Genomic DNA, 27,917 nt, shown 5'->3' with positions numbered 1-27,917 from the left:
CTTTATTACTCCTCATCATCACTTGCGAGTTATTTTCCAGAGTGGTGATAAGAGGTGGTGATGAGGGTTTATAAGTGGTTAAGGGCACCTTAACCAAGTAAAACACATGCTAGGTAACTAATCTAGCTACTATTAAATAGACTGAGAGCCCTGTCCTTCAAGATAAAGTTTTTTAGTTCTTGTCTTATTTAATCTCTACTAAATTATCTACCTGCCCCAGAGCTCACACCTGCACATAACATCACATGACCATGTTTTCAGAAGTAGACAAAGAGGGTCTAGAGAAAGTAGTTAGAGAGTAGTAGAGGCATACTAAGTTATATAGGTTTACTCTTGATTATCAACTTCAGCAGGAACAGAAGGAGAACATTATTTACCATCTAAGACTAGCATCAGCTACTAATGCAAAGTATAACAAAGCAGTATTTAATTAGGCAGAGTAAGTTATTACTATTACTACCATTTTAGGATTAATATCAAAAACTATTGTGCTAATGCTAGTTGCAGATAGAGACTTTCCTATAATGAAAGTATAATAATAAATTTTTCTAAGGATGAACCTAACCCCTCTCTATAAATCCTTAAGCTCTTTGCCAAAGAATTTATTATTATATAAAAAAAGGGGTTGCCATCTCAGAAGATAGTCTATCATAACTTTACTAGCTTTACCTTAAAATAAGAGTATAAGACCTCTTAGACTCTCCTAAGATAAGTAAAAGATAATATCTTTAATATATATCCCCTTCTAGAAGGCTATTTATTATAATAATCTAGATGCTAATAAACTCTTAGTTCATCAAAGATGATTTGACCAAAAAATAGGGACTTTTAATAAAACTATGCAAAGTATACTTAGTAATAGCTAAGAATATTATATACTTACTTTACTATTTATTTAGAGATGATCCTCATGACTATATACATAAGTAGGCATAGGTATAAACTAGAAGTAGTCTTGCACTTTTTATAGGCTTAGGGGCTAGAGCTAGTACTATTATAGAGTTAAGCTTCTATAGAAATATAAATAAGTGCCTTTACTATAGGGTCTATTATTCTAAACATGCTTTCTAATGCATTAAGGTTACTTATATTATGCATAGTATTTATCTTTCCATATAAAGTGGAGCAAGTTAGCTGGGAAAGTAAAATACTAGGTAACTATTAACCCTAAATTCCTGAAAGGATGACACTACTAAGATAATATAACCCTATACATTATTCCCTCTCTGAGCTTTATATTAACCATGGCTTACTGTGAGAGTCTAGGCCTAAGAATTAGTTTAGGGAGCATCCCATTCTTACTATAAATTTCATCTATTAGGTGATGGTCCATAGCATTACTAATGATGCCTTCAAGGGCATATCCTCTGTTAATAAACTACTAGCCCAAAGACCACTAGAGGGAAGAGAATCATGGACTTTATAATAGATAGATATTACTAAAGATCTCCCTTTTTTTTTTAATGGTCACTCCTAGTGGTCTAAGGTTAGATAAGGGACTAACCTTCTCCTTATTAAGACATTATTTCACTAGTCTTAGAGAAAGGGATAGATTTTAAAACTAGCTATATATTCATGGTATTAGAGGGCAGGTGGTGAATAGAGTTAACTATATATTAAAGCTGTAAGGAGATAGTACTATCTTATTACTCTTTTTATTCTTCTTTTCTTCTATTTACTTATCAATCTTGCTAACTTAATTAATACAGCTAAGGCCACAGAAGCAATATATAGCTAAGCACTTAATTACTAAAATCATAATATATTTCTTAAGTACTAAGCACTGCTTAAGGTACTTAATATGCAAGCTATTACATATAACATTGAACTGGATTATGAGTGTTAAGATATAGAACAGTGTATAATATATTATTATAATCTAAATATTCCTCTTTACCTTAATGCTGCAGTAATTTTTAAAATTAAATATAATGAGGAAGTTGTTACTCTTAATAGATGTTTTTCTAAACTAACTAACTAAATTAGATAGGAGCCCAACCTTCATAAGTCTCTTGTAGCAGAATAATCTAGACTATATATAAAAAAAGCAAAAAAGTTACGGGTAAAGCAAGACGCATTTATTAAATAGTAGTAGAATAGCTACTATAATAAATATCTTGCTAGGAATTACTTCTCTAAGCATAATACTATAAAAGTCTTTGATATTTACTCTAAATACATACCAGTCAGAGCTTATTTGCGCGAGAACCTTTCTAAGGAAGTGATAGTTGATAGTAAGGTTAGAAGATAATACTTATAAGATATAATTTCACTATGTAAAGTAACTGATAGAGTTATATACTATCTAGGCCTGGGGCTAGTGGATGGCCTCTGCCCTGTCTATTTAATACTAATATCTAGGTCTGTTATTTTGCCCTTTTATATAACTTATTAATGCTAATAATAAGTACAGTCTTGCCTTCTAAACTCATGCTAAATATATATTATAATATTAGAGAAAATCATTAAATATAGCTCCCTACTAGCAATGCTATAAGAACAGTAAAAAAGCCTACTATTATATTTATTAGACCTTTATGTAGTTTTGCTATCTATATGCTCAGCTTTTATATTCTAAAGAAGACTAGATTTAGCATTAAGGTTCTCACCTAGCTAATCTTGAGCTACAATGCAGGCAATTAATGTTTTATTATACTTTAGTAGTGCCTAGATTCTGTCTGTTTTGTCTAGGCAATAAAAATAAGAGAGCTAATAAGTAATTTTAGCAATGGCTGGATAAGACTACACTTCTAAACCACATTAATGGGCACTTGTCAGCATTGCAGCCCTTAACCATGGCTTTGTGTCCCCACCCTTGTTATTCTAGGAAACAGTACACTGGTGTTATAGCACTGAGGCGTCATTTCTTTGATGTGCACTTGATCAAAGAGCCTCGCTCTAATTGCGTTAGGAGGAAAAGAAGGTGGGCTGTAGAGATTGGAGACACTGATAATGATCAAAACATGAAACAACGGTGCTTGACAGAGAGCATGACGGAAGATGCGGACGACAGAGAGGGTACTTTATAAGAAGGATGCTCTTCCGACTTTCATGAACAACTCGAGTCTGGAGGATGGGTTGAATATCACCTAGGTGACTGCATCAGGTATTTGTCCACAGACATCGTTGGCTTGACTATTTACAAATGAGGTGCGGAGAATGACAATTTAGCTTTGGCCATTAAACATATCTATCCAACTTTGTCTCGTCTTCGGTGTCTGCTATTGGGTAGATGAAGCGAGACTTCCACATCGGATCAGGACAGGACCGTTCTTCTGCTGTTCGTGGAGTTTGCATCCTACTTACTCACCGAGCAATGTGGTAGGCTGGACCTTTATAAAAGTGCGGGGTCGAAAGGCGTAGAAGCCAGTGATCCAATTTTTAGCTACCGGGGACCTAAAGGCCGGGCGTATGTGGCTAATCCGCTTAGAGGTATTGTTGTTAAGAGTTTTGAGGGCCAGAAAGTGCCTCGGCAATGCGAATGATGTTTCAATGTCTACGTCGGCTAATGCAAGTAACTCCTCGGTATTTCGGTCGTCATTGGAAGACACAAACTCTCCAAATTACACTCTCGCAATCCTGCGTGCGGCATAAAGGGCTGTGTTCGGATTGAAATGAATGGAAGAGCAAATTTCTGGGCCGTCTCCTAGTCTACCTTACTGTACAAAAACCTCTTTGCGAAGAATATGCTATCCTGGGAGATGGCGTTGGACAATTATCCTCCGAAGCTTAATTTACTTGAAAAGCTCGACCTCATCCCAGCGTACTTATCGTTGATCGCCGCGGCCATTTACGCTGCAACCACGGGCGCTTTTCGCGGAGAATGGGGTGCCAAATCCTATAGCAAGCATATTAAATATGCGGTTATCAGACAAATGTTCTCACGTTTCTCGATGAGGCAAAGCCAGTAAGCTGTACCCCTCAGAGGAAAAGCACGTTTTGCTTGTAGCTCAGTTGGCAACACTGGCTTACCGAGCCACTATCTGTATAGGTCTTTGAACCCTCCGAATAGTTGCACTTACGAAGCTTTCGCGAAACGAAACGGATTTGCTCCTCTCACAGTTAAATTAGCGCACGGTGCTTCAGGGCACTGGTTTGGAAACGAGAATGCGGAAAACGTCCTCCTGTACTTCCATGGTAAGTCACAAACTCCCTGGAGCGAAGCTTTCAGAAACAAAAGGCAAAACTTACAATATATAGGTGGTGGTTTTGCAATGCCTGCAAACCCGGCACATCTTTATTTCGTCACTGACATAATGGATAATCTCAACGATGCAGGCAAGGACATAGCAATATTCTTTCTCACTTACACCTTCACTCCGCAGGCGGTATACCCGACTCAGCTAAAACAAGCTGTGGAAGGACTTCGCTATTTGATCCAGGAAACCGGTCGCAGCCCTTCAAATGTCATAATAGGCGGTGATTCTGCCGGCGGTAATCTCACATTGGCGGTGCTATCTCATATCTCACATACCCACAAAGCAATTGAACCCCTGGACATATCTGGTCCCTTAGCTGGTGTGTTTCTAATCAGCCCGTGGGTCTCCTTTTCACAGAGTTTTCCGTCTGTTATGACGAATATGTATAAGGATATAATCACATCTGCTTCCGCTGTGTCGTGCAGCAGGGCGTATCTGGCAGACCAGGGAGAGGACAACTACAACCAGCCTCATCTAGCGCCAGCGGAGTGGTGGAACGGGATTAAGGCTAGTAGCGTGCTTATTCTGGCAGGGTCAGATGAGATTCTGATAACTTGCATTGATGAGTTCGTGGAGAAGTTCAAGGTAAACACACCTTGCAATTCAGCTCATTGCTTTTTTGGAATTAAGCTGATGTTTGCTTTGACTCGTAAAGATGGCTGTTCCAAACACGTCATACTTTGTTGGTCACGATGAACCTCACACAGCACCTATCGTTTATCGCTTGCTCAACGACGCGCAAGAGTCGCGACAGGGGAAAGAGCTCCGCTCATGGCTGGCGTCTCTTCTTTGAGCGATTACTCCGACGAGCAAGTGCGCCTCGACCGGCCAATGCTTGTGGCAGCTTGACACAATGAAAAGAGTACTTATTGGCGGTCAATGTGTCGCCATCGATTATCAAAACACATTACAATGGTCAATGCCATTCTTCCCGAAATATTTGCCAAATCAATCGACCTGCGTGGTAAGACAAAAGATGGCCTTCGGTGGGCAGTCAGGCACACCAGTATAGCCAACTGCATCGACAAATAGAGCTCGCTGTGGGCTTTGTGTAGGGTGCCGTTATGGTGGAGGGCAGTTGTCACTCGTCTCGTTTCGTCTTCATCATTGCTCGGTCCGCGGTCGGCGTTTGCTGCCACAACAACAGTCTTGTTAGAACATCGGATCCAGTCTGATGTGGAAGCACACACCGTATCTCTTTGGGCGGCAGCTCGTGAAGCTTATTGAAATGCCTCCATTGGGTGAGAGGCCTAGAGCCTTCCAGAGAATATTAACATTTGTACGAATGAGTCATATGCAGCTTCACTCAAGTCATTGAGAATGACAATGTCATCAGCTTTCTTGGTTTTATTGATAGCAAGGATGATATTCAGAGATGCAGAACCCGTATCTTGTTTGATACAAACGGCAGGTATGTGATTTAGATCATCTTTAGTTTATGTAAGAAATGTAAATATAGCAACCAGAACTTTCTCTCTCTAGATAACTAGTTAGGCAACTCTGCGGGTACACAGGCAGCGGATTTTTTGAAGGAGGGGTAGGAACCACTTAGATAAGAGTAGAGTTGGCACAGAATGAAGCAAGGAAAGAAGGGTGATATTCTCTACCTAAATAAGGACAGACACACTAGAAGGCTCGGACATTTAATCATGCTTATAGTTAATAGGGGAGTCCTTGATGATCCTAGTAAAATCATTCTTTCTAGGGTCAGGTGAGCAGGTGATGCCCCTTGCTTATGCTGTGCTAATAGTAGCTCACAACTAACTAGAGCATCAACTTCAGGCTGTTTCTATTTAAAAAATAGAATAGTCTTACTTTTCTTAGGGACTCTGTTATTTACATTGACTTAGTTGGCTTAGGTCTTTTCAGACTTGGTCAGCTGGTTTTTATGCAGAGTAATCCCGTTACTGTTTTATAGTATGAATAAATTAAATCAAAGGTTAAATGAGGCAGAGTCCTAAAACCCAGATAAAGATGATTTAGCGTGGTCCTTATGGCTCTGTTGCTGGAGTGTTTGTACCCTAACTACATCGTGTTACCCACACATGTCTTTAAACGAAGTGGAGCGAGTCTGGAGGTGCGTGCAGGGTAATTAGAGAACTAAGAAACTGTTAAACTTGCCATAAAAAAAGGGGGAATGAAGGGCCTGTAATTCGCCGTCATTTTGCTATGTTTTTTCTGGGTCGGCTTCGCTCTTTGCTTTCCTAGCTGCCACTACCACTCCTTTCTCATTCATTTTCACGCTGTTGACTCTACTTTTATTCATTCCTTCAATTTTTTACTGAAAAGAATTTCATTCTGTGTTTATTTAGCCGAGTAACTAGGGCTATGACATATCTTCTCTATTCATTAAATCAGCCGTATTTTCGGCGGAGATGTGCACATGTCTTTATAAAGGTCAACAGCAGCTCAAATCTCCTATGTCGTGCTTCGCGGCCTAGGCATCCTATTGAGACGGTTCGTACTGTCAGCCTTATAGACTCTTCTAGACTTTCCCGCGTCACCCCTGCACTGCCAATGAGAAAACTGAGAACACGCGGGACGAACCTTTCTTCCCCAAGCTTTTTGTAAACAGCATGTTGGCCTAGCTAGATTGAATCAAGTCTTGCTTCAGCCCCTCACAGTCAGAGGTAAGAGGCAGACGTCTAGCCGGGTAGCTACCGCGGATAAACCTTGCGAATAGCTTCAGTTGACGAATATAGTCTTCTTACTTACGAATCGGGCTCATAACAGTCGGAAATAGAGCAGGTGGCAGATGTCATGGACCAGCAGTTGGAGCTAAGGGAGAGAAGTGGGTTGCTAACTTGATTAAACTGCTAGGTAATCGGGCAATCAATCAAGAGTAAGTTACCTCTATCGCATAATCCCTACTGGATAGATGATCCCGCCATGCATTATCTTCAAAGGAAGGTCCATATAGAGGGTTGGTATTAAGACCCGAAGCTCCCACCTAACTGCAGAATTGAAATTAGCCCTAATGGACCGACTACCATAATACAGGCCTTCGCTGGATTAAAATCTCTTTATTTCTGCTACGACTGGCCATACAATTAGGAAATACCGCCTCCTAGTTCTTGATGGCCATGGCAACCATCTCACACCTCTCGTTCCGCAATGAAGGGACATGAGACTTGCTGTAGTGGCTGAGACAAGTTTCGAGCTAGGAAAATTGAGCGAACACATATAACTCCCTTCATGCGAGAGCTTGCATCCTTTCATTTCGTTTATGTTATGGCGCATTGACAAAACTTCTGACCGACGTCTGCGAGAGCACTCAATATCAATCAGTTCCATGTACTTATGAATCTATCAATTTGGGCCCTGGATTTGACGGCGAAGTCCGCTGACGTTTGCATGACTGACATTTTCTAGTTTTAGGTCGTTTGTTGTCCATTTTAGGTCTAGTAGGGAATCAATGGAGATCCGAAGTGAGCACATTTTAGCGTCCAGCACTGTTATAGGATAATGCCTCTGACAATGGAGACCTGGGCAGTCATATCAACTCTAAGATTCTTTGATGATTTCCCTGGGAAACCGACCAGCCTGAACCTGCGTACGTGGATACTTAGTTGATGTGTATTTTACATCAAGCCCCATAGATTTCCCCATCCGCGCGGCTGTTGCGGTTGAATCCTTACCGCAGCTCTCTGGGCAATCTCATCCAGATATCGGAACCTCAGCTTAGCCTCCTCGAAGTCCGACAGATTCTCAAGATGTAGCTTCAGGCTTCTCCAGCGCAGGAACTTGATACCGAACCAGAGAACGACGAAGCAGAGTGGCTTTTGAGTATAATCAATATTTTCATGAAGATTTTAAGATGGGGTGAGGAACATACGGCAAGATAAGCAGAGAGCAATCCAGGGATCAAGAAGCCGTGCCACAGTGCAGCACCATCAGCGACGAGGAGGACGAACAAGCAGCCACAAAGTGCGAGGTACATGGTGAAGGGCTGGCCGTGGGAGCGCCAGGGGTATAGATCTTCTACACCCTGGGGAAAGCGGCGGAGTCGTGCCAAGGAGGGGGAGCTGTTGATCTTATCACGGTGTTGGTAAAGACTAATTTAATGTCAACATAGCACAAATTTCTACAGAGTCGTGGAGATTACCAGTTATAGAACCGGACGAACGCCCAGCATTCACAAGTCCAGACAATAATGCAACTCACCGAGCCCATTTGGGAAAGAACCTCGAATAACTGTTTAGGTGTCAGAAATAAATTTCTAAAAAAGGAGGAAACTCACGCTTGCAATAGTCGTATGCGGCGAGCTCTGTGGTGAAAGGTATAAGAACGGCACCCACAGAAAACAACACGAAAGAAGCATTGCCCTGACAGGCACCTGGTAATGATTCGTTTTTCCAAAGAACGCCAGGCACTGCAAGTACCACTCGTTACCGTGGACTTTGCGGGCGAGAACAAAAAGTGCTCGCGAGGCGACGTAAAGAGTTGTGTTGGCCGAAAAAATCACGGTTATGAGAATAATCGCCGCGACCATATCGGCCAGCCCGGGAATTTTAGAAAGCGATGCGCTAATGACGAACCCGGAGTTGCTTTTAATCTGGTTGTCATCGGTACGGTTGACAGGGGAACCGAGGAATGACGCGCGAGGGAGATTAGAGTTCTGCCAGTGGACGTTGAAGCTAAGCATGATTCCTGCAAGGAAGTAGATGATCCAGACGATGAAGCTTGTCCAGGTTGCAACGAATCGAACAGAGATGGTCGGCCAGAATCTTTTGTCTCCCTGTGAACCTTTGCGTTCCGGGCGAGCTTCGAGGGCAGTGGCGGCTGTGATATCGACACCGACGTACGCGAATGCCGCGGTAGAGAACCCAATACTGCGCGAATTAATAACCACACGGTTGCATACGTTCGGGTCAGTACTTACAACAAGACAGATGCCCAAGAATTACCAGTCGCTGGGTCATGGGGGAAGATGGTGTCGTATTTGAAATCTGCACCAGATTGAGTAATCATCATCATCGTAGGGGAAAGTTGCAGTGATTTACAACGAGTACCAATGTTGCCATCAGCTCCAGCTATGAAAGTCAGCTCAGAACAAGTAGAGTCTCTTGGCACAACTGACTTACCCCCAACGTTAATCGCAATCATGCCGACAATCACCACACATATGCCAATTAGTTTCATACAGCCTCCGATCACCTCTGACAACCCATAAATCTAGCAATCCTTAGCAATGCATCTCAAATATATGGAAATTGCGTCACACCTGGACTCCAAAACTGTTGAAGAAGATGATAAAAGAAGGAATGAGGAAAAACATCACCGTCCCCTGAATGGCTTTCCCTGGATCCCAAAAATCGAGCACACCCGCCCCTGTCACAATTAGCGCCGCAAGAGTAATCGCATAAGTGAACCTAGTGTAGCGAGAAAACAGTCAGCTAGGATTCCTTCCAATACATGGACGGCCACGTTGATGGTACCAATAAGCGATTCCGACCGCGATGCCCAGATCCTCGTCGACAAAGGCTCCGACGTATTCCACCAGCGCACCGGATATCGGCCACAGAGTCAGCATCTCGCCAATGCACTGCATTACCATCCAAGCGAGTAACCCCATGACTGTGGTAGATATGAGGACGGCGCCAGGGCCTCCAAATCGTAAGATCGATCCGCTTCGCACATAGAGTCCAGCTCCGAGGACGCCGCTGATGGTGATCATCTAACAGCAAAAGCAAGCTCAGTAAGCGATATTTCAGTGAGATATGAGGAGGCTGGGTAGGTAGCCCTCACAAAAACGTGAATTCCCCGCAATCTCTGACTATGCGGGGTGCGAATATGTACAGAATTAGCCAACCTGTAACTCAGATAGGGCCGACCCACGGGTCCTTTACTTAACAACGCGATCTCTCGGGTCTTGCATGATAGGTGCATGATCGCTCATGTCATCTGGGGGCACTGGCGAGACATCAATTGCCACTGGTGCTCGAGGGCACACGGATTGGGAAGAGTCTGATCGCATAGGCGACGACCACGACGTGAGTGGAATCACAGGCTGCTGCAGCTCCATCGTGTCGCCTCCCGTTGTTGCTGCGGGTGTCAACTCGGTGTCGTCTCGAGTCTCATTCAAGATCGCATGACGGTGGAACCAGTCAAGCTCTCGGAAGATCTCATATGCATCGTCACTGCTGCTGTTTTCTAAGGCCATCCTGGCGTGGGCTTCGTAAAGATCATCGACGAAACATACAGTAACATTTTCTTTCCAAATCAACCGGGCGCAGATAATGGGAACTTGCGTCAAAAAAGAGATCCTGGACAATACGGACAGCGCCTCCGCCACAATTATCCTGTGCTGAGCAAAATGGGATCGACGGCCAACTAGCTGAAGTAGGCCAGGCCTAGCTGGACCAGTTCGCAATTTCAGATCCCCGAGGCGCAGTGGTAATCATGCCCGTCTCGTGAATCGTCAATCTAACGGAAAACTGATAGCCAGCGATTGGTCGAACGGTTCCGCGTGAATAAACCTTCCTGCAGCATTGGGGTCTGGTTATGCAGGTGACAACCTTGCGGGATGCAGAGCCTCCAGAGTCGTCTACTCGTTACCTTGGACAACAGGCTGCACCCGGGTATATCTCACAGTGGACGAAATCCCACGCTCTTGTAACGACTTGAAACTCTTGATGCATCCTACCAAGTCTTTTGAGGAACAACCATCGTCTCTATTCTTATGAAACAGCAACACTTTCATCACTGAATACGGCTGACTAAATACAAATGTCAAGCCTCAGACGTGCCTTGACCTCTCTTTTAGTCTCATCGTCCTCGCCTCCATTCGAGGGGATCCCTATGCGCCGTCAGGAGGCTCCAAAAAGATATCTAACAAGCGCGAAGCTGCAGAGGTTTCTGGAGAAGAAGTTTCCTAAGCATCCTAAATTAAATTTCCATATTCAAGTAAGCCCGCGGCGGAATAGTGTCTAGATTCTTGCTTCATCGCTGAGATAGGGGTGCGACGACAGATACATGAAGATGTGTTCTCCTTCGACGCCCCGAGGGAAGTGACCGAGGTAAGCTCTTCCCAAGTGTGAACCAAAAAGGACGAACCGGAGACTAATCACGGAACGAAAGGCTGAACTTGAGTAAGTATTGACGTACCAGAAAATATGCCTCAGGCAATTTGACATAGTGGCTGAGCGACACGGTGTTAATTTTTGCTTCTTTTTATCAGGCAAATTTTGGACTCGGATCACGATGAACACGAGCAAAGCGGGGAATGAAGGGGCTCGAGCATTATGCATGGGGGTGACCCCTGCGTGACCAATTACCTGACACGAATCAAAGTACTCCTATCGCCCGTGTTTGCTCACCACCAAGTAATCCCGTCGGGCACAGGCGTCGAGTCTGTGAAGCCTTTGCCGTCTGATGTATGTAAGCCTCCCAAGGCTGATTTCAGCGTCTTTCTAGTATCTTAAAGAAATCAACATATATGACGTTTAAATCGTGGCTGTTGGAAAGTCTTGTGCCGGGTGTTGTAATTAAGTATCAAGCTTGTCATTTTTAACCACCATCACAACCATCACGGAGCTCGGGAACATGCCAACAACGGAAGCGGCATACGCACCCACGATCGACACTATCGAAGGTTCCTCGGCCAACCGTGTGCCATGGTTGGATTCGCTGGATTTGTACTCCCTCGTCCCATTCCCAGAGGATTATTGGATGCGAGCAGAGACCCGACAGTGTTTTACCACAGAAGAGCCTGATGTCCAGATAACGTGGACAGACACTAACCCTGATTCGGGGGGTAATCATCCAATGCTTCCGCTCGATTGCCATATGTTGATTTCCGGATAGTGACAGTACGCAGCCTGAAGTCATTGGCCGGATTGCGTGCCTGGAACACCGATTCTAAAGGGATGGGAAGTGAGCTAAGGATCATGTATAGTGACTAAATGAAAGAGAAGATTGTATGAAGACGCCGTGTCATCTAACGTCGGTCCAGTTCTGTCAGTCAGGGAAACTCCTGGAAGCCACTACAGATGACTCGCCAGCTCTTCCAGGAAATTATCAATATTGCCGGAGCATCGTCAGAAGTCCTCGAATGTTCTCTCGCCTTCTGCCGGAAGAGAGTTGGAATCGAAGAGGCCTATAGCAGTGCGCCTATGTTCAAATCCAATGGCCAATCCATCGGTAAGCTGGTCGCATTTAAAATCCAATCATCATTCACTGACAAAAATTGTAGAAATCACTTACGTGATGAAATACGCCGCTTGCAAATCCGTCGAGGACTGGGTCATTCGCCAGACAGCAGTGTATCAAAAGTACAACATAGAAACCAACCAGTCCACCTGGATCTTCCTCAACCCGACCACAGACTGTGCTTTTCAGAAACGCCTGGCGACACTCCTACAGAACCCCACTCACGTTCTGGCTTTCCATCGTCAGCCGCTTCTTGTTCACAATGTTCTTTTTGGGACATTCTTCCCTTTGTGGCGAGACTACCTCGCCTACTATGAGCGTAAGGTTCTCACTATTGTATGTTGCATACCACAGGATTGAATCCTGAATCGTTGACTAACCTTAGCAGGCCAACACAAACATGGCCCAGCGCATAGAAGAGGAGCTGCGAGTAAACCATGAAACACTGAGCACCGTCCGTCATGCAGAGGCTCGCTGTTCATCCCTAAGCCCCATATTTAGGTCACTCCAGAAAAACTTCCAGACCTTGCAAGATGCTAATGACGCCCTAGCGGAGCGCAATATTACGCAGCAGTCAGATTCCCATGCAATGAAACAGCTACTCGAGAACTACGTAAATATGGTGGATGCATACACCCAACAAGCGCGGTTTTTGAAGAGTCGAACCGCATGCTTAGCAGTCTCCATCACGGACACCCTCTCTTTCAAGGACTCCAACACAGCGAGAAGACAGAACAAATATATGCTCGACTTGACGCTTTCAACTGTCGACGACTCCACAACTGTACGCGTCATCACCACCGTCACCTTGATCTATCTTCCTTTCACATTCATGGCAGTAAGTGGCCCAGTGTTTTTAAGATAAGAGATATACAGTTAAGAATCGCAAAATAGACACTCTTGGGAATGAGTTCGTTTTTCGAGATGGACCCCAGTGATCACAGCTTGATTGTGTCCCCAAAATTTTGGGTGTACGTTGTGTTCTCTATACCATTGACAGCTGCTACTTTATTTTACTGGTGGTTTGTCAAGAACGCTAAGCAGCGCACAAAGTCAAAGAGCAAGGAGGATGCCATGGAAAGTGGCTCGGTCAATGATTAGACATGACGTCTGTAGTTTTACTTTTGTATATGGGACTGGCCATTGTTGCAAATTTTCCAAAACGACTACCGTTACCCTCAGAGGTTTGTCACATCAACAGCATTCCATTTTCCTTCCGCCGTGGCCAGTAATATCTCCACTTTCCCCCTCTGTTTGGCTCGCATGGCAATGCTAGGCTGGCATTTACCTATTGAAGAGCCTATCTGTGCTACCTGTCTCGGACGGGCCATAGTTGCGTCTTCCACAAGTGCGTCCGAGACAGTCAATGCAAATATCTGTCGGCGATCGCGCTTGAGAAAGAGCAGCGTTTGGTTATCACTGCGGAAATACAGTTGGACCATTCGATCTTCCAGCTCTCGACTCCTCCATGTCCTTTCGGACAAATCAGCGTGGATGATATACTGCTCTTGTGACAGTATAAACAAATGGAGAATTCCGTTGAGCATAAAAACTGTGCATGCTGTAAAGTGCGCAGCAGTTGTGGCAGCAGAGCCCTAATACACTGTAAGCAAATGTCACTATCAGAGCACATACACCATACTCACCCTATGTGGTATCAACATCTCTTGGAACAGGGTGTCGCCCCGAGTTTCCCATACTTTGACACAAAAGTTGATCGTTCCTTCCTGGGTCACCATGACAAGAAATTGGCCATTGCTGGTGAAATCAAAGAACCGAATGTCTGCAGCCGATCCAATGGCAGGTCCCAGCTGGTTTGTGGCGGATCTCGTCGTCATAGATCCCATTGAAGTTGCAGAAATTGCAGAATTTGACCTGCTAGATATAGGAGAGGGATGGCCTCTATTTCCATCCGTTAGAACGCCCTTTTCGCGGGCCTTCGGTTCTGAATGCTTACCCATTACCTGCAGCATGTACCAAGTCTTCCGTTTTGCAAAGATATCTCAAACATTTCATCTCGGTCCCACCGGGCTTCTGGGTAATAATGAAGGCGGCCAACGCACCATCGTTTGATAGGGCAGCCATCTTTATAGAGCCCAAATCGGGGAAAGATATGGGCTTTGCTTGCTGATTGGGGACAAAGGCTCCGCTGATAGAATAAATACAGCACTGCAGCAGTACCGTCAGTGATGGAAATTTGGATCTCGCAGAAATAAGCCAACCTTAAAACAGTTTCCATCCAACGCGTTACAAATGTAGTTGTCGCTGACCGATACATAATTTACAGATCCAGGTATTTGAACATCTACATCCATGTTCCTTGACGTACCCGACAATTTCAAAATTCGATTTTGAGTAGAAGTGAAAGATACCAGAATTTCCCCCCCAGGCGAGAATCTGCTTCCACGAGCGGAGCTCCCAACCTCCAGCGGCGGCGGCGACACGGGCCTCAGAATTTTTGTTGTCCTAGAAAACAACCTAGACAACCTGGACGGTGTATTATCGTCATGCTGCCTTTCATTATGTGTTAGAAGAGGCTCTAGGGGACTGGAGGAAGTCCATATTTCCTTCAGTCGCGCTTCGATTTTCGACGCTTCCAGTCGGTTCTTCCGTTTGGGTAGCAAAACATGCCCAAGCAGAAAATCTAGCGATTCACACATCAGCCTCGGACAGCGATCCCTGGAGGCTAACCCTTTCAAATGATCAAACCATGTAATTACGGCAGGCGAAACTTGGGGCTCCGTAGGATTAGTGTAGAAGAGGTCGCCATTGGGCTGTTCACCTCGTCGGGTCGAAAATTCGTTGATACCCTTGCCACCCTTCACCATGAAGGTAAGAACCAGGCTGAATATGCAGCCAAATGACCACACATCACTCAAAGCGCTGACTTTCGCACCAGCTACTGCGCACTCCGGGGCTAAGTACGTTCCCTGTACCCCTATTGTCATGGTTGAGTCGCCATCATTCGGCGGTTGTGCTTTGACCCTGACTCGGGAAAGGCCGAAGTCGGTGATTTTCCATACTTCATCTGCCATGTGTGCATTATTATAAACGAGGATATTGCGCGGTTTTAGATCCAAATGGTAGCATGACATGTCGGAGAAACCACGATGAAGGAACGCCAAGGCTCCCGCCAACGCAACTCCTCGGTGATAGAGGGCCTTCTTCTCGTCTAGGGCTCCGGGACCGGGTGGGTCGTGTTGACGGTCAAAATAGGTGGTCAAATCACAGGCAGCCAACGGAAAGAACAGGCTGTAGGTGGTGTCGTGCTGTAGAATGGCGAGCAAGGGTACCAGATGGTCGTGCCTTTCGGGTCGGCGCATAATCTTCCTCAACACTTTCAACTCCTCCTCAAACGCGTGCTGGAGTCGAAAGTCCTTCCGTGCTAGTAGTGTAGGCTTCCGATTTTCGCCGTCTCCGCTCGCCGAACGCATATGGTGCCTTTCAATTTCGACTTCAAACACCTGCCCAAAGGCGCCCTCCCCGATTAATTCTTGTCTCAGGTACGGGAGTGGGCACAGGCGCTGTTCCTTCTCCAAGTATTTCACCTCCTTTTCCTCCTGCAGCACTATTGCACAGAAATGCAGCTGCGTGGTGAAGAAAGTAGCTCCTCTGTCCGGAAACAGGTCTTCGGCACGAGCTTTGGAAATAGGCAATTCGGAATCGGTCAAGATAAGGAACTCTCTCATGTGGTTATTTCCATCCAGAACCAGAGACAGAAAAAGATCCAAGACAAACATGTCATTCCGCGCTCTACCCATAAGCACAATCGCTAGGACGTTCGAGAGACTCTCCAAAATCCGATGAGCAACGCTCACTAGAAGGCCCTCGTCTGCTCGAAGGGCCTCACTCATATGTTGTAAAAGCTCTTGTAAATCCGACTTGTAATTTCGGAATACCTCCTGCGCAGCGCCATGCGGTACAAAGCGCTCTTCTCGATGGTTTTTTGAGAATCGATCGCCCAGGCGAGTTTTGAACCGCTCACAGAGCAGCTTTATTTCTTCTTTCCGCATAGAGGTGACGGCTGTAGGAGTGGATCGGATCACGAGACGAAATTATAGGGTCTATGAAGAGAGGGCTGTTCGTTCTTAGCAAGCATTTGGAGATAACTACAGAGAAGCACAACTCGTACCTGGCCAAGGAAGCAAACGGAGACGATCAGAGGTTTGTAGATGAAAGGCAGGGCCACAACAACAAAGTACCGATGATTTCATGGGAACCGGCTGATTCACAGGTTGTCAAGAGCTGCCCGAAGGAGATTTCAGGTGTTAAATGTGAGCGCAGATAAGAGTGCCGCACGTGCAGGCGCTTGGGCAGGCGCTGTAAGTGGAGGGATTGGCAGGTGTCAAAGCGGGTGGTATTTAGCGACCAATTAGCTCGCGAGTAATGATTGAGGCTGAGGAGAAATCCTCTGCGAGGTGTTGGGTGGATTATCGTTGATAGGTGATGTGTAAATAGACCCGGATTCGAAGGCACTTTCAACCGCAGTTGCCTGCAAAAGGTATCTTCGGCTCGTAGGGACATTGAGGCATGGTTGAATATGGACACTATGGACAGAAGAATAAGGTGCCGTTGTTGGGAGAAGTATCTGTAGCAGCGAGTGAACCAGATGTTAGAAGTTTCTAAAGACGCTTTCAGGATCGATCGAGGAGTTTAAAAAGGATAGGAGTGTTAAGCATTAAACATAGAATAGTGGAGCGCTTTACTTCGCGTTTAATGTCCTGGGCTTTGTTATCCAGCGTTCGACCAGCTGACGGGTAATCATCGGATACGATCTCCCCATTGACCTTGACCCTTCGCTTCACCATTAGCAATTTCTGTTTCAGGTTAAGTCTTCTGTGTGCTGCGACAACCAGGGGTCTTGGCAAAATGGCAGCAAATTAGACATCAACCCAGGCAGCAACTTTCAACTCGCTTGCTTTGCTTAATTCTTTTGCAGGACCTCCCATTTTCACCAAGCTCCAAGTCCTCGCAGGTGCCTCGCCTCTTTAGTCTTTCTATTAACCAACTCTTAGTTTGTCCTGATCGGTCATCCAGAGCCCAAAAATGGAAGAGAATTGGAGTCCAGAATTGCAAACCTTGGAGGGCCATTCTCATTGGGTTTGCTCTGTCGTCTTCTCACAAGATGGTCAGCTTTTAGCATCTGGCTTTGATGACAAAACTACCAAGCTCTGGGATCCTACCCCTGGCGCGCTCAAGTACACTCTAGAGGGCCATTCTGATTCAATTCTGTCAGTCGACTTTTCACAAGATGGCCAGCTTCTAGCATCTGGCTCCGATGATGAAACTATCAAGCTCTGGGATCCTACCACTGGCACCCTCAAGTATACTCCGCAGTCGCGCAAAGAGTGCTATTCGAAACTTCGTCATTGAAGGGCCAAGAGTTCAAGCCATCGTCAAGCGGCTGACAGTCACAGAAGGACAGGTCGGTTGATAATTGTTGGAAATCGTGTTCCTCTTAGCTGCGATCCTGGACAGGGTCGCAAGACTGCTGACAGTGTACGCTTGGTATTGAGTCCTTCAGTCGATTGAGAGATGTAGGACTCTCATTGACAAGGCCTGCAGACTGCTGACAGGCGCCATTAGATACTGGCTGCTCCAGTGGTCCTGTAAATGAAGTGCTGTGTTTGATAGGCCCCGGAGACTGCTGAGCGGGTACGCCATGTACTGAATCTTCTGGTTCGGGAGATGGAGTACTTTCTTCAGCAGGATCTGGAGAATGCTGACACGTTGCGCTCGCTATTGGCTGCCCTGGTGGTTCTGCAGATGAGGCATCGTCGGGGCATCAATGTTGAAATGAGCAGGGGCGAATGTGCATGCTCTTCTGGTATGGCAACCTGATGGCTTCTTCAGAACCCTGTAGAGCAGGAATTGCAATCTTATCGATTGTATCTGAGATTCCGTCCATGTGCAGATATGTTTTAATGACATTGGGCTGCATGCCTGAGAAAATTAGGAGGTCTCTAAGCTTTCTGTTCTTAGCCTTAATTTTCTGGACAAGCAACTTGGGCTTAATATCCTTTCGTTTTGCATCTTCTCTGCTAGATGTAAGCCGCTGCTCGAGTTCCTGGACGTAATCCTCTTTTCTAGCATGACTTTTGCGTTGATTTTCGCGAACCTGGGTAAGTCTAGAAAGGTTCTAACAGTGTCAACTTTGAGAACCCACTGATAGTTGAGGCATACAGCCTTTTAACTTTCGTCAGTGCTCATTGTGAAGCCCTGTCAAATTAAAAGAGTAGAGAAAACCCCCTGATAGTGTCTTGATTGATGAAAGCTTGGCGAATGAGGTATATATGGGTCAACCGTCTGTATCAGGGTATTGGTGGGAATGGAATGGAAGGGAACAGTCCGCGATCCACATAACCAATGCTCACCACACTGCTTACTCTCTTTAATACGGGAATAGATATTGGACCGGACATTTCCCATTCCCGTTCTCCAAGATGTCGCCTCCTCAAGGCAAAGGATGCCACCAAGGAGGCTAATATTAGAAACATCATACTTTAGCTTTCCAATGGGAATTTATCTTAGCTTGGGGTAATCTTATGCTAAGAAGCTGAGAGGAATAAGTAGAGTCATTTGAGTTACACCACTCTGCTCCTGTGTAGCCTGCAGTAAGCATCTTGTTTCCAGGTTGCAGCCTTTTGATGTGTGGTGATTCTCAGCAAGAGCCAGTTAACCACCCTACACATAAGCTGCCTTGTGACCTGGATCAGAATAGAGATCCATGCTCAACAACAATCAATGCCCGGCAGACCAAAGATCCCGAGGAGGCTAAGGGCAAGTGCACTTCATCTTGTGAACCTTTTCAGTCGTTCGCATGCTCTAGCCCCGAATGTTCCGTAAGCCTAACCACTCCGAACGTGGATAGGCCAGAATCTTACCCATCGATTGCTGTAGTCGTACCAGTACCTCCATGCGCGCGAGGAAAAGCTACCAGGGCGACCACAAGGGTCGCCCCGGTGACGTGCAAGAAGCGACTAAATCAAAACCTACGGCCAAGTCTCTTCGTCATTCACTGGGTGGTTCAGACCCTGTTTCATGTGATTGTTCCCGTGCTATCTACAAGGTCCGCAGGAGAGCCATCCTCACAGTTGAATCCAGTGAACAGAAACCAGCATATTATCTCACATTCGTTTCTGACGCTAGTCCAATGCTGACTCAGACCACTCCAGCCGATACTTTGGGAAAACAAAAGGCCATATACTTCGGACGAAAACGCACTGTTGGTGCGACTGAAGGAAAGAGAGGGAATGCCGTGGGCGAAGATTCCTGCGCACTTCCCTGAACGAAGCGCATCATCCCTCCAAGTCCACTACTCGACCAAATTACGCCACAAGGCAACCACTCGAGCTAAAAGGGTACGAAGACGTCGATAAGAGCCACTAAACTCGACAGCGCCCAGGACAAAGCCAGTCTAGCTAAAAGATGCAAACTGTATCCAGTTCATTTGTCTTCCAACCGTCGACCCTCCTTCCTTCCGCTTGATCTTGAGACACTAGTCAAAAAGGTATCTCATTGGTCGTCAGCAGCTAGGCTTAACCTCCGTCCTGTGCTCAAGTCCTCCTTATCTTATGTATGATGAAATTCTTTCACATCTCCATTACTGAGGAGTCGTTGCATGGCTTCAGCGTTTGTAGTATATCATTCTGATGATGAGTGACATTGAATGTTTATGATAGTATTATTAGTAGACATGCAGCTTGTGGATACTCTATGTACTGTATACTAGCAAGTATGATACTGTTTAATTTTATCCATCTGCCTCGCAGACCTCACATCCTCAACTATATCAAGAGTTTCATCCAACCGCTCATTCAGCAGCAGAATAGCCTGATCAAGCTTATATGGCAGACCCCAATAATAGCCGCGGATCATCATCGCACAGATAACTAACTTGTTGAAGACAGGAAACTGCCCACTGAGGGAGGTATTGACAGTCAGGTAACTACACCAGCCTCAGGAAGACCTTGAGAATGGTTGGTGAATGAGCATAACTCCGCAGTGAAGAACAGCAATGTTTTTGGCTTTTGGGAAAAAAACGATCCTGATATCTTTACGTTGATTTATCCGCCACGATTACAGCGGAGATAATCGGATAGCGGTGCATGTCCTCGTTACCTTGGGTTTCTTTTATAGTCAGCTGCAGAACCCCGGCTACCATAAACGTTTGTACAGTCTTATGATTTTGTTTTAATGAGCAGGCCTCAAATCCGCCTCAGATACTTTCCGCTTTTACATTTTCAATTATGGGCAGTTATTTTTGTGTTGGTTACTGAATGCCATGTTGTCTTTGTACCATTCTCCGCAGCCCCCAGTCAAAGTTTCGGTGCGTAGTTTCCAGAATTTTCGATATTAAAAGCTAATGTCGCTTTGCCAGGCACGGTCTGGCCAATCGAGAGCTAGATATGCCTCTGCAGTGATTTACCAAAGGCACGTGAGCTGGAGATTCCATATCGCAAAAAGCATGGGCATGATGAATCCAGTGAGATTTGTTGTGTTTTTTTATTTTCCCCCTTTCCTACTCCTGCCCTCGTGGTTCTAAGTTAAAACAAGTCATGGCCTGTAGATAATCCAATGTCAACATCCCCCACGTCCATGTTATCTTCCGTAAGTGCTCCTTGCCCCGGGAACCGCCATGTAACTGCCCCACAGAGGCAGGCAGAGGCGTGTCAGACTGTACTTCTCGGTGGGCGGTGGAATCGATCCTGTTGGGGAGCGAGAAAGGGCTTCGACTCTCAACGATCAGGAGAGAGAAGGCTGTGGCAGAATAGATTGGACTATTCGAAGGTAGTAATGGAGAGGGCTGCACCGGCACTCATTGCCCGCCTTGACACCTGCAAATGTACGGGCCGCGAGATAGCAGGCACTGACACTTTGCTGATCGTCAACGCAGGGTCACCCTCCTCCTTGCTCATCATGCCTTGAGAAGCGGCAGCAGCTTAGGGTCATCAGAGTAGCAGCCAAGAGGAGTCCACACGGTAAAGACCTGATGGACAGAATTATGTACATGGCGAGTATATCAAAACGCGCCGCTTTGAAAATTCCTGTATAACCTCAGTATCCTTCACGCTCGTCTTCTTCGAGATTCTTACAAGACAAGCATTAGCCAATCAACAAATATGCTTTTCTCCTTGGCGAAAATCTCTCTCGTCTCAGCCGCCAGCACCATGGCTGCCCCTTAACCTATTCTTTCAAGGTTCTGACTCTAATACTGCCAGTATTTCAGTCAAAAGTAACGTATCAAAAGCTGCTTTCGCCAAAGACAAGGTGGCTCGACCGTCAGACAATGCGAAAGTTCACAGTCTCATTCTGGCTTGTGAGCTTGGCAAGATCGAGTGCCAGGAAGAGAAGTACAAGTAGTATGCGGAAAATCTAAATCGTTTGCCAGTAATCATCGATGCTTGCTCAACGTGGGAGACAGAGGGAAAGCGTTCGATAATGCCTCTCAGCCTGTACTCGCAGTTAGGTAGTCGAGCTAAGCCAACCAGGGTGCTCGCTCTTGGACACTCGGAATAAATGAAAGGGATAAGAGGAGTCTAGTATGTAAGGTAGACGCATTTCCCTTTCCACTTGTAAGCATCTCCTTGAACAAGCTCTTCAAACATCCACTTTGCCAAGTCCAGCCGACTAATAGTCCATCCAATCTTGATACCCTGCTCCTCCTCATATTGGTTCTTGAAGACCTCATCCTCCCAGATCCAACCTACTCGGACAGATTCACGCCCTTTCATTTTACCATGAGTCAACAGCGGCGCTCGTAGCATAACGTAGCCACCAAGAGGCGAATCAGCTTCGTTGGCTGCTTCACGTACAACCTTCTCCAAAACGGCAGTGTCCTCCTGGGCGATTGGCAGGAGCCACAAGTACAGTGGAATCAATAGAAGAGGCTGATCTCGCTGCGAGCCGTGACCAGTCGACGATATCGGTATGTATAGGGGCGAATTTGAGATTCTGCCTGTGGACCTCAGCTCACGGAGAGCATTAATTATTGCAATAGCAGAGTCTCCCGTGATGGTGGCATCCTGCATGCCAATTGGGCGGAATGGATTAATTGAGAATTTGGGAAGACTTGTAATACCACTGAAGATGAGTTCAGGATCGCTGCGAAGAAGCCTAACTATCGTCTTCACATCACGGGATGAACCTTCTGTGACGATGAGTTGTGACTCGACAATCTCGTTAGATACGCCAAGATCTGACAAGACCTTTCTGAGTTTGGATCCATCCCGGACGACTACAACGGTCTTTGTAAGTCAAAGTAGATAAAAAATGGGCTGAGTGACTTACGGGCAGCGGCGCGATGGCCCGCCAGTAATGTCCATGCTAGCACATGACTCAGTGTAGCTCCGGAAGCCCCAACGAATGCCGCCTTAACACTCATCAGGATTATTAATTGTATGAGAAGCCAGCTGAGGGATTTGGGATTTCTCTAACTTTCGGTTTCATGTATTTATATGGCAGACTCGGGGCGAGTTTAGACCGACGGAGATCCTTCAGCGGAGGGAAGTTGATCCGCTGTCGAAGATGGTTGGCGGAATCCGCCAAGTCCCGCTTTCTGATACCGCTCCGTGTGGTCCACTCCCCGTCCGCGGACACCGAAGGAACCCTATTGACCCCAGTTGAGGTTCCAATGTGAGACCGTGCGAGACTGAAATACATATGATATTAGGTAGGCCAAGTTGCTGGCATTCCATTCCTGGGAGTGTTGCGCTCTATAACATATTCTCGACCAGTCGCTGGTGTGCACGTATGACCATCTGTGCATCCCGAATTACCGACCTGAGCATCTCTCATTGGGTATCGAAGTCTAGTAATGCTCTTGCATTTGCGTGGTCTTCTGCATGTCCAAGCTGCTCAAGTAGCAGCGCATTCTCCACCCGCAATGGTTGCAGTTGTTCAGCAAGGCTTGAGCCTGGGCTTGTAAACTGGCGGTGGTCTGTCCAGGATGTAGTTGAGCTCGAGGATAAAGTATTTTGTACCTTTCGGATTTTTTTGGGGGGAATAGCACGGAAAGGTAGCCCAACTTCTTGGGACAATCTCATATATACGCCAACTGAGTGTTTAGATAGGTTCTTCCTGAAGATGATTTCTAACGAAGCGTCATTGATTTGCTAGGCATAATCAAGGTCTTCATCGTTGCTCGTCAGTCGCACTTCAGATGGTTTGACTCGAATTTCCTTGGTTTTGTCTTCGTGCTTTTAGCAATTATTTCCGAAAGAGTAACAGAGGCTATACTTATGTGTTTCGATAGATGACGACTTGAAGCGCGGAGCTCGAAGCGATTACATGTGAAATGGCCTGCTTCCATGACCCAGTAGGTTTAGAGAAATAAATGCGCTTTCTATTCCAGCCACTATGGGTGCCTAGCAAAGCACTAAATATTTAGACTGGAACCCTGACCGGCGTCGATCTAATCATTGGATTATCACCCCCATAGGTATGGTTTTGCCGAAGATTTCTGCTTGTCTGGGTCAGATACGTTGTCGATGCCCTGTACTTTTGTAGATTAGCGTCTGTCAGCCCGAGATTTGTCACCACTTTGGGTGCTTACACGTCTCTACAACAAACTTCTCTCAGGATATGACTTGCTATATGCGAAATATAAAGCACATACGACCATAGGGTGTGGAAAACAGGGCTTCCCGTCCGCTCAGCCGTACTTAAGCCACACGCCGGCCGGTTAGTAGTTGGGTGGGTGACCACCAGCGAATCCCGGCTGTTGTATGTTTTTGACGCACTTATTTTTGCTTCGATGTGCCATTGGTGCCTGGTTACGCTTTAGGTGAGTATATTACATTAATCAAGACTGCATATTTCCATTAGAGAGGGGATTTAATTGGGAATATGATGACCTCGATATGGCATGCCAGAAGTCTGTAAGCCTTAAAAGGCAAAGAGATTCATTCACCTGGGCCGAGAGCGATTGCCGTCGGCATCCTTGATATTTGTCCGCTCTATACAGGAATGTCTTATTCTGTGGAAAACCACATGGTTACTGCCCAAGACAACAATGACTACGTTACGGGAAATATGAACTCCTTTGTAATTACTAGAACCAGCACGTCAGCACGAATGATAACAGGTTATAGACCAAAGTGCTTCCTGGTTGTTCAGCTGTAGTGTATGTGATCAATTTGCATCCCTAGGCCTTTCTTTTTCTTTTTGGTGTGGATCCAAGATTCGGTATTGCTATTGCTATATTGATGTAGACATTTGGATGTGTAGATTCGGATAATCGTCTTACAATGGTCATTATCCTGGCCGGATGCTGATGCAGTCATACTCATGCATCCTCTAGGCAACAACCCAAGGAAAACCTCATTCAGCGTGCTCCACGTCAGCCGAGTCCCCCTTGGGGATTTTGATCTGCGCTTCCTTGACCTTCCACTGAAGCTCCTCATCCTCATACTGGATAAATCTGAGCAGGCGCTTAGTGGAGATAGCATCCAGATTAAGAATAACAATAAGCAGCAGGTTAGCCCAGTAATAGACATCCACATCTTCCAGTATGCAGTTTACTATAAGAGTTAACTAAGGTTAGCAGGAGAACAGAAAATTTAGTTTAAAACAGACTTATCAGTCTCTAGGTACATAATATAAATTACTAGTAAAAATACTATATTAAGGACAGTCCATACAATCCAGAATTTCCAGCCCAGATTCTGAATACTAATAGGAGTGATTTTAACAATGGTAAAATTAGTAATTCTATCAAGAGACTATTAATATCATTCACACAGGATCCTTATCCTGTGGTCAGGGGTTAAACTTACTAGTTTATCATAGTGGTAATGGCTGCTCCTATTATTCTTATTAGCAATAAGTTGATCTCAGTGGGATATAGCTATGGCACTCCTAGCATGCCAACTCCAAATGTAATATAGTATAAGAAAAAGAAGGCTATAGATGTAGTGCCATACACCTTATTATTCTCAGTGAAACAAAGAAGAATAGTGATGACTAGGAAGGAAAGGAACTAGCTAAAACCAGATAGCAGTATCAGTCCTCAGCATCCTAATCTTTCTACCACCACGATGATCACGCAGGACAAGATAAATATAAGATTATTTTATAAGCTATCAGGAGTTAAGCCATAGAGTTAGAGAGTCTAACTAAATTAATAAGTACTAGTGGGAGATAGTAGCTTATAATATTAATCCCTATCCACTATCCTTGTTAATCCTGGCAGTACGTCCACTAATAAGGTAGGTGTAAGCAAACCTTAGAACTGCTGGATGGCCTGGGTTCTGACACCCAGCAGCAGCCAGCGCAGGGTTTTGGTGCCCTCTGATTTCCCCCCATGCAGGAGGTCGCACCAGAGTATGGTGTTATCATGCTCGTTGGATGCTGTACTGGCTTTGGAATTTTTTCATTGTCTTGATTACCCCGGTGGTCATCAACCGTCTAGTCTGGAGAGCGTATCTGATTTCTATGGTCACCAACTTCCAGTTTGTGCCCGTCATTTACTACTTCTTCCCCGAGACCAGCAACTTCACTCGAGAGGTTGTGGATCAGTTCTTTGCTAGTGGCGAGAACCCTGTTGCTGTCGCTCGCTGTATGACCAAGGAGATGAAGGAGGGCGGATACCGGCATATGGGTGCTCAACCCCCACATACCGAGAAGGATCAGGAGCAGCAAGTCGAATAAAAAACTTTAGATGTTGCCGAACCATGTAGGTCCTGCACGTCTTGATGACAAGCCTAGAGAATGAGGAGATTGGGAAGGATGCAGCGACGTTCAAGTAACATTCATTTATACATCATTGGCAAGTGGCCTTTGTTGGATATCGAAGTAGAGAATAGCTTCTTTCCCCGCAAAAGACATATTTAAATGCTTTTCGTGATCTTGATTATTGATCGAATGCTTTGGCCTTTGCGCTGTATAAGAGTCTGGAGTTATAAGCATGCTGAAAATGTTGATTTGACGGCCATGCGAATAAGCTGATTGACTGCCCAACTAGGCAAGGTTTACGCAGCAACGTCAAGTGGGGCGTTGGATGCATAACCTAATCCTAAGTTAGTTAGCTTAGGTGGTACGTTTATTTATCCTCATGTGGTCGGTGGCCCCACTGATGGTCCATAATAAAACCGGCTTTGGAGCCCGCTTTAGTATCTTACAAACCGTAAACTTCGTCCATCAATTGAAGAGAACTTCATGCTCACATCGACTCTAAACTTTTAATCCGCATTATTGCATCCATTAACTGTTCCCTGTTACCCAACATGGTCTCCTTGAGAGGACAGACTGCTTTGATTGTATGAGCGATTTCTATGCCGCGCGTGATGTATGTCCACTAACAACTGATTGAATATCAAGACCGGTGCCTCCATGGGCATCGGGGAAGCTGTTGCATTAGCACTCGCGAATGTTGGAGCCAATCTGGTTCTTTTGTCGAGAAGCAAGGTGTGCTCTCTGGCTACATTGTTGTTCGTTTCGTCAACACTTTGATAATAACTGACTAGGATAGGATAAACTGGAGACGGTTCGCGAGAAAATTATGAAACAACATCCCGACGTGAAGATCGGGACCTATCCAGTAGATATCCAAGACTATTCGCTGGTTGATGCAGCCATCGAGTCCGCCATCTCTGAGATTGGACACATTGATATTCTGATTAACAATGTGCGTATAGACCTCGTGATTATTCGTGTTATGCCATTATCTCCAATCACGTCACAGCCAGCTCTCATCTTCTATAGAGAGGAATTTTGTTAACTTGGGCTGAAGGCTGGTCTTGCCCTTGGTGCCCCAGCTCGCTTCTGGGAGCTTCCCGTTGAACTGATCCGGCAGATGAATGGCACAAATATCTCCGGCTTAATGTACACCACATACTTTGTCCTGAACAAATGCATGTGGCCGCGTAAGCAGGGCACTATAATCAACGTATCCTCGGTTACAGGGCTTGAGTGCCCCCCCTTTGACGGGGAGACTGTCTACCACGCCAACAAAGCTTGCATAGAAGGCTTTAGTAACAGCCTCCGAATGGAAACCGCAGGGTCGAATATCCGAGTCTTGGTTCTACGGCCAGGTTGTGTTGCCACGCACTTCCATTTGCAACGAGTCAAATATAACCAGGACGCGATGGATGAGTTTTTTTACGGATATGACCCTTTGGCAGCGGATGATCTTGCTGATGCTGTGCTGTATATGCTCAGCCGCCCTGAAAGGATATCTGTCAAGGCTTTGGACTGTGTTCCTACCGCGCAGCGTGCCTTGACCCGCTTCGATCGTGACTGGAATGACCGCAATAAAGGTTGTTAGCTGTGGGGAGGTTCGATATTAATGGCGGTTTCTGTTTGTTCTCGATTATTTTGATACTTTCTACTTGATTCAGAGTAGGGTGGACTTATTTTTTCCGAACCAGTAATACTTCAAAAGCCAACTTTGATTTGAGGATTTCGGAAGGCTTTTTTTAATTGCCCAAAGAACTCAGCATACACTCCGCCCCTCTTGTATTAGTCACCCGGCCGTGGAGAATGTTGACTGATGTGGGTGAGAAGGGGTGTGAATCGCAAGCAAGAAGGGGTCTTGTTGAGCAAATTCTGCTGCGCATTTCTGTCCTT

General features: G+C 45.6%; 8 protein-coding genes and 1 non-coding gene across 9 annotated transcripts; 6 read left to right on the top strand and 3 right to left on the bottom strand.

The window, feature by feature from the left end:
- Positions 1–3,686: 3,686 nt before the first annotated feature.
- Aud_009287 (uncharacterized protein) lies at positions 3,687–4,992 on the top strand (the record flags this gene model as incomplete). Its single annotated transcript, XM_043294145.1, has 4 exons — positions 3,687–3,907; positions 3,992–4,137; positions 4,201–4,784; positions 4,855–4,992. 4 exons carry the CDS (start codon positions 3,687–3,689, stop codon positions 4,990–4,992), a joined length of 1,089 nt encoding a protein of 362 aa, XP_043150080.1.
- Positions 4,993–7,780: 2,788 nt separating this feature from the next.
- On the bottom strand, positions 7,781–10,362 carry Aud_009286 (uncharacterized protein; the record flags this gene model as incomplete). Its single annotated transcript, XM_043294144.1, has 10 exons — positions 7,781–7,978; positions 8,035–8,254; positions 8,305–8,393; positions 8,440–9,031; positions 9,082–9,148; positions 9,203–9,232; positions 9,284–9,374; positions 9,424–9,571; positions 9,638–9,876; positions 10,057–10,362. 10 exons carry the CDS (start codon positions 10,360–10,362, stop codon positions 7,781–7,783), a joined length of 1,980 nt encoding a protein of 659 aa, XP_043150079.1.
- Positions 10,363–12,190: 1,828 nt separating this feature from the next.
- Positions 12,191–13,451, top strand: Aud_009285 (uncharacterized protein; the record flags this gene model as incomplete). Its single annotated transcript, XM_043294143.1, has 4 exons — positions 12,191–12,341; positions 12,394–12,686; positions 12,739–13,188; positions 13,245–13,451. The coding sequence occupies 4 exons, from the start codon at positions 12,191–12,193 to the stop codon at positions 13,449–13,451; spliced, it is 1,101 nt and encodes a 366-aa protein (XP_043150078.1).
- Positions 13,452–13,528: 77 nt separating this feature from the next.
- Aud_009284 (uncharacterized protein) lies at positions 13,529–16,363 on the bottom strand (the record flags this gene model as incomplete). The annotated part of the gene is made up of 5 exons (XM_043294142.1): positions 13,529–13,945; positions 13,997–14,225; positions 14,308–14,499; positions 14,680–14,816; positions 15,071–16,363. The coding sequence occupies 5 exons, from the start codon at positions 16,361–16,363 to the stop codon at positions 13,529–13,531; spliced, it is 2,268 nt and encodes a 755-aa protein (XP_043150077.1).
- Positions 16,364–17,396: 1,033 nt separating this feature from the next.
- On the top strand, positions 17,397–17,723 carry Aud_009283 (WD40 repeat domain-containing protein; the record flags this gene model as incomplete). The annotated part of the gene is made up of 1 exon (XM_043294141.1): positions 17,397–17,723. One exon carries the CDS (start codon positions 17,397–17,399, stop codon positions 17,721–17,723), a length of 327 nt encoding a protein of 108 aa, XP_043150076.1.
- A 4,166-nt stretch (positions 17,724–21,889) lies between these two features.
- Positions 21,890–23,012, bottom strand: Aud_009282 (uncharacterized protein; the record flags this gene model as incomplete). The annotated part of the gene is made up of 3 exons (XM_043294140.1): positions 21,890–22,587; positions 22,641–22,722; positions 22,788–23,012. 3 exons carry the CDS (start codon positions 23,010–23,012, stop codon positions 21,890–21,892), a joined length of 1,005 nt encoding a protein of 334 aa, XP_043150075.1.
- Positions 23,013–23,961: 949 nt separating this feature from the next.
- Aud_r0034 lies at positions 23,962–24,081 on the top strand. The gene has a single exon (XR_006253284.1). It is a non-coding gene; the product is annotated as a 5S ribosomal RNA (ribosomal RNA).
- A 1,616-nt stretch (positions 24,082–25,697) lies between these two features.
- Aud_009281 (uncharacterized protein) lies at positions 25,698–26,000 on the top strand (the record flags this gene model as incomplete). Its single annotated transcript, XM_043294139.1, has 1 exon — positions 25,698–26,000. The coding sequence occupies one exon, from the start codon at positions 25,698–25,700 to the stop codon at positions 25,998–26,000; it is 303 nt and encodes a 100-aa protein (XP_043150074.1).
- Positions 26,001–26,575: 575 nt separating this feature from the next.
- Aud_009280 (SDR family oxidoreductase) lies at positions 26,576–27,615 on the top strand (the record flags this gene model as incomplete). Its single annotated transcript, XM_043294138.1, has 4 exons — positions 26,576–26,608; positions 26,670–26,756; positions 26,821–26,976; positions 27,082–27,615. 4 exons carry the CDS (start codon positions 26,576–26,578, stop codon positions 27,613–27,615), a joined length of 810 nt encoding a protein of 269 aa, XP_043150073.1.
- Positions 27,616–27,917: the final 302 nt, after the last annotated feature.

The sequence above is a fragment of the Aspergillus udagawae genome (genome assembly GCF_001078395.1).
Source record: "Aspergillus udagawae IFM 46973 DNA, scaffold_7, whole genome shotgun sequence".
In the NCBI taxonomy this organism is placed as follows: Eukaryota; Fungi; Ascomycota; class Eurotiomycetes; order Eurotiales; family Aspergillaceae; genus Aspergillus; species Aspergillus udagawae.
This window is presented reverse-complemented; position numbering and strand designations above follow the sequence as displayed.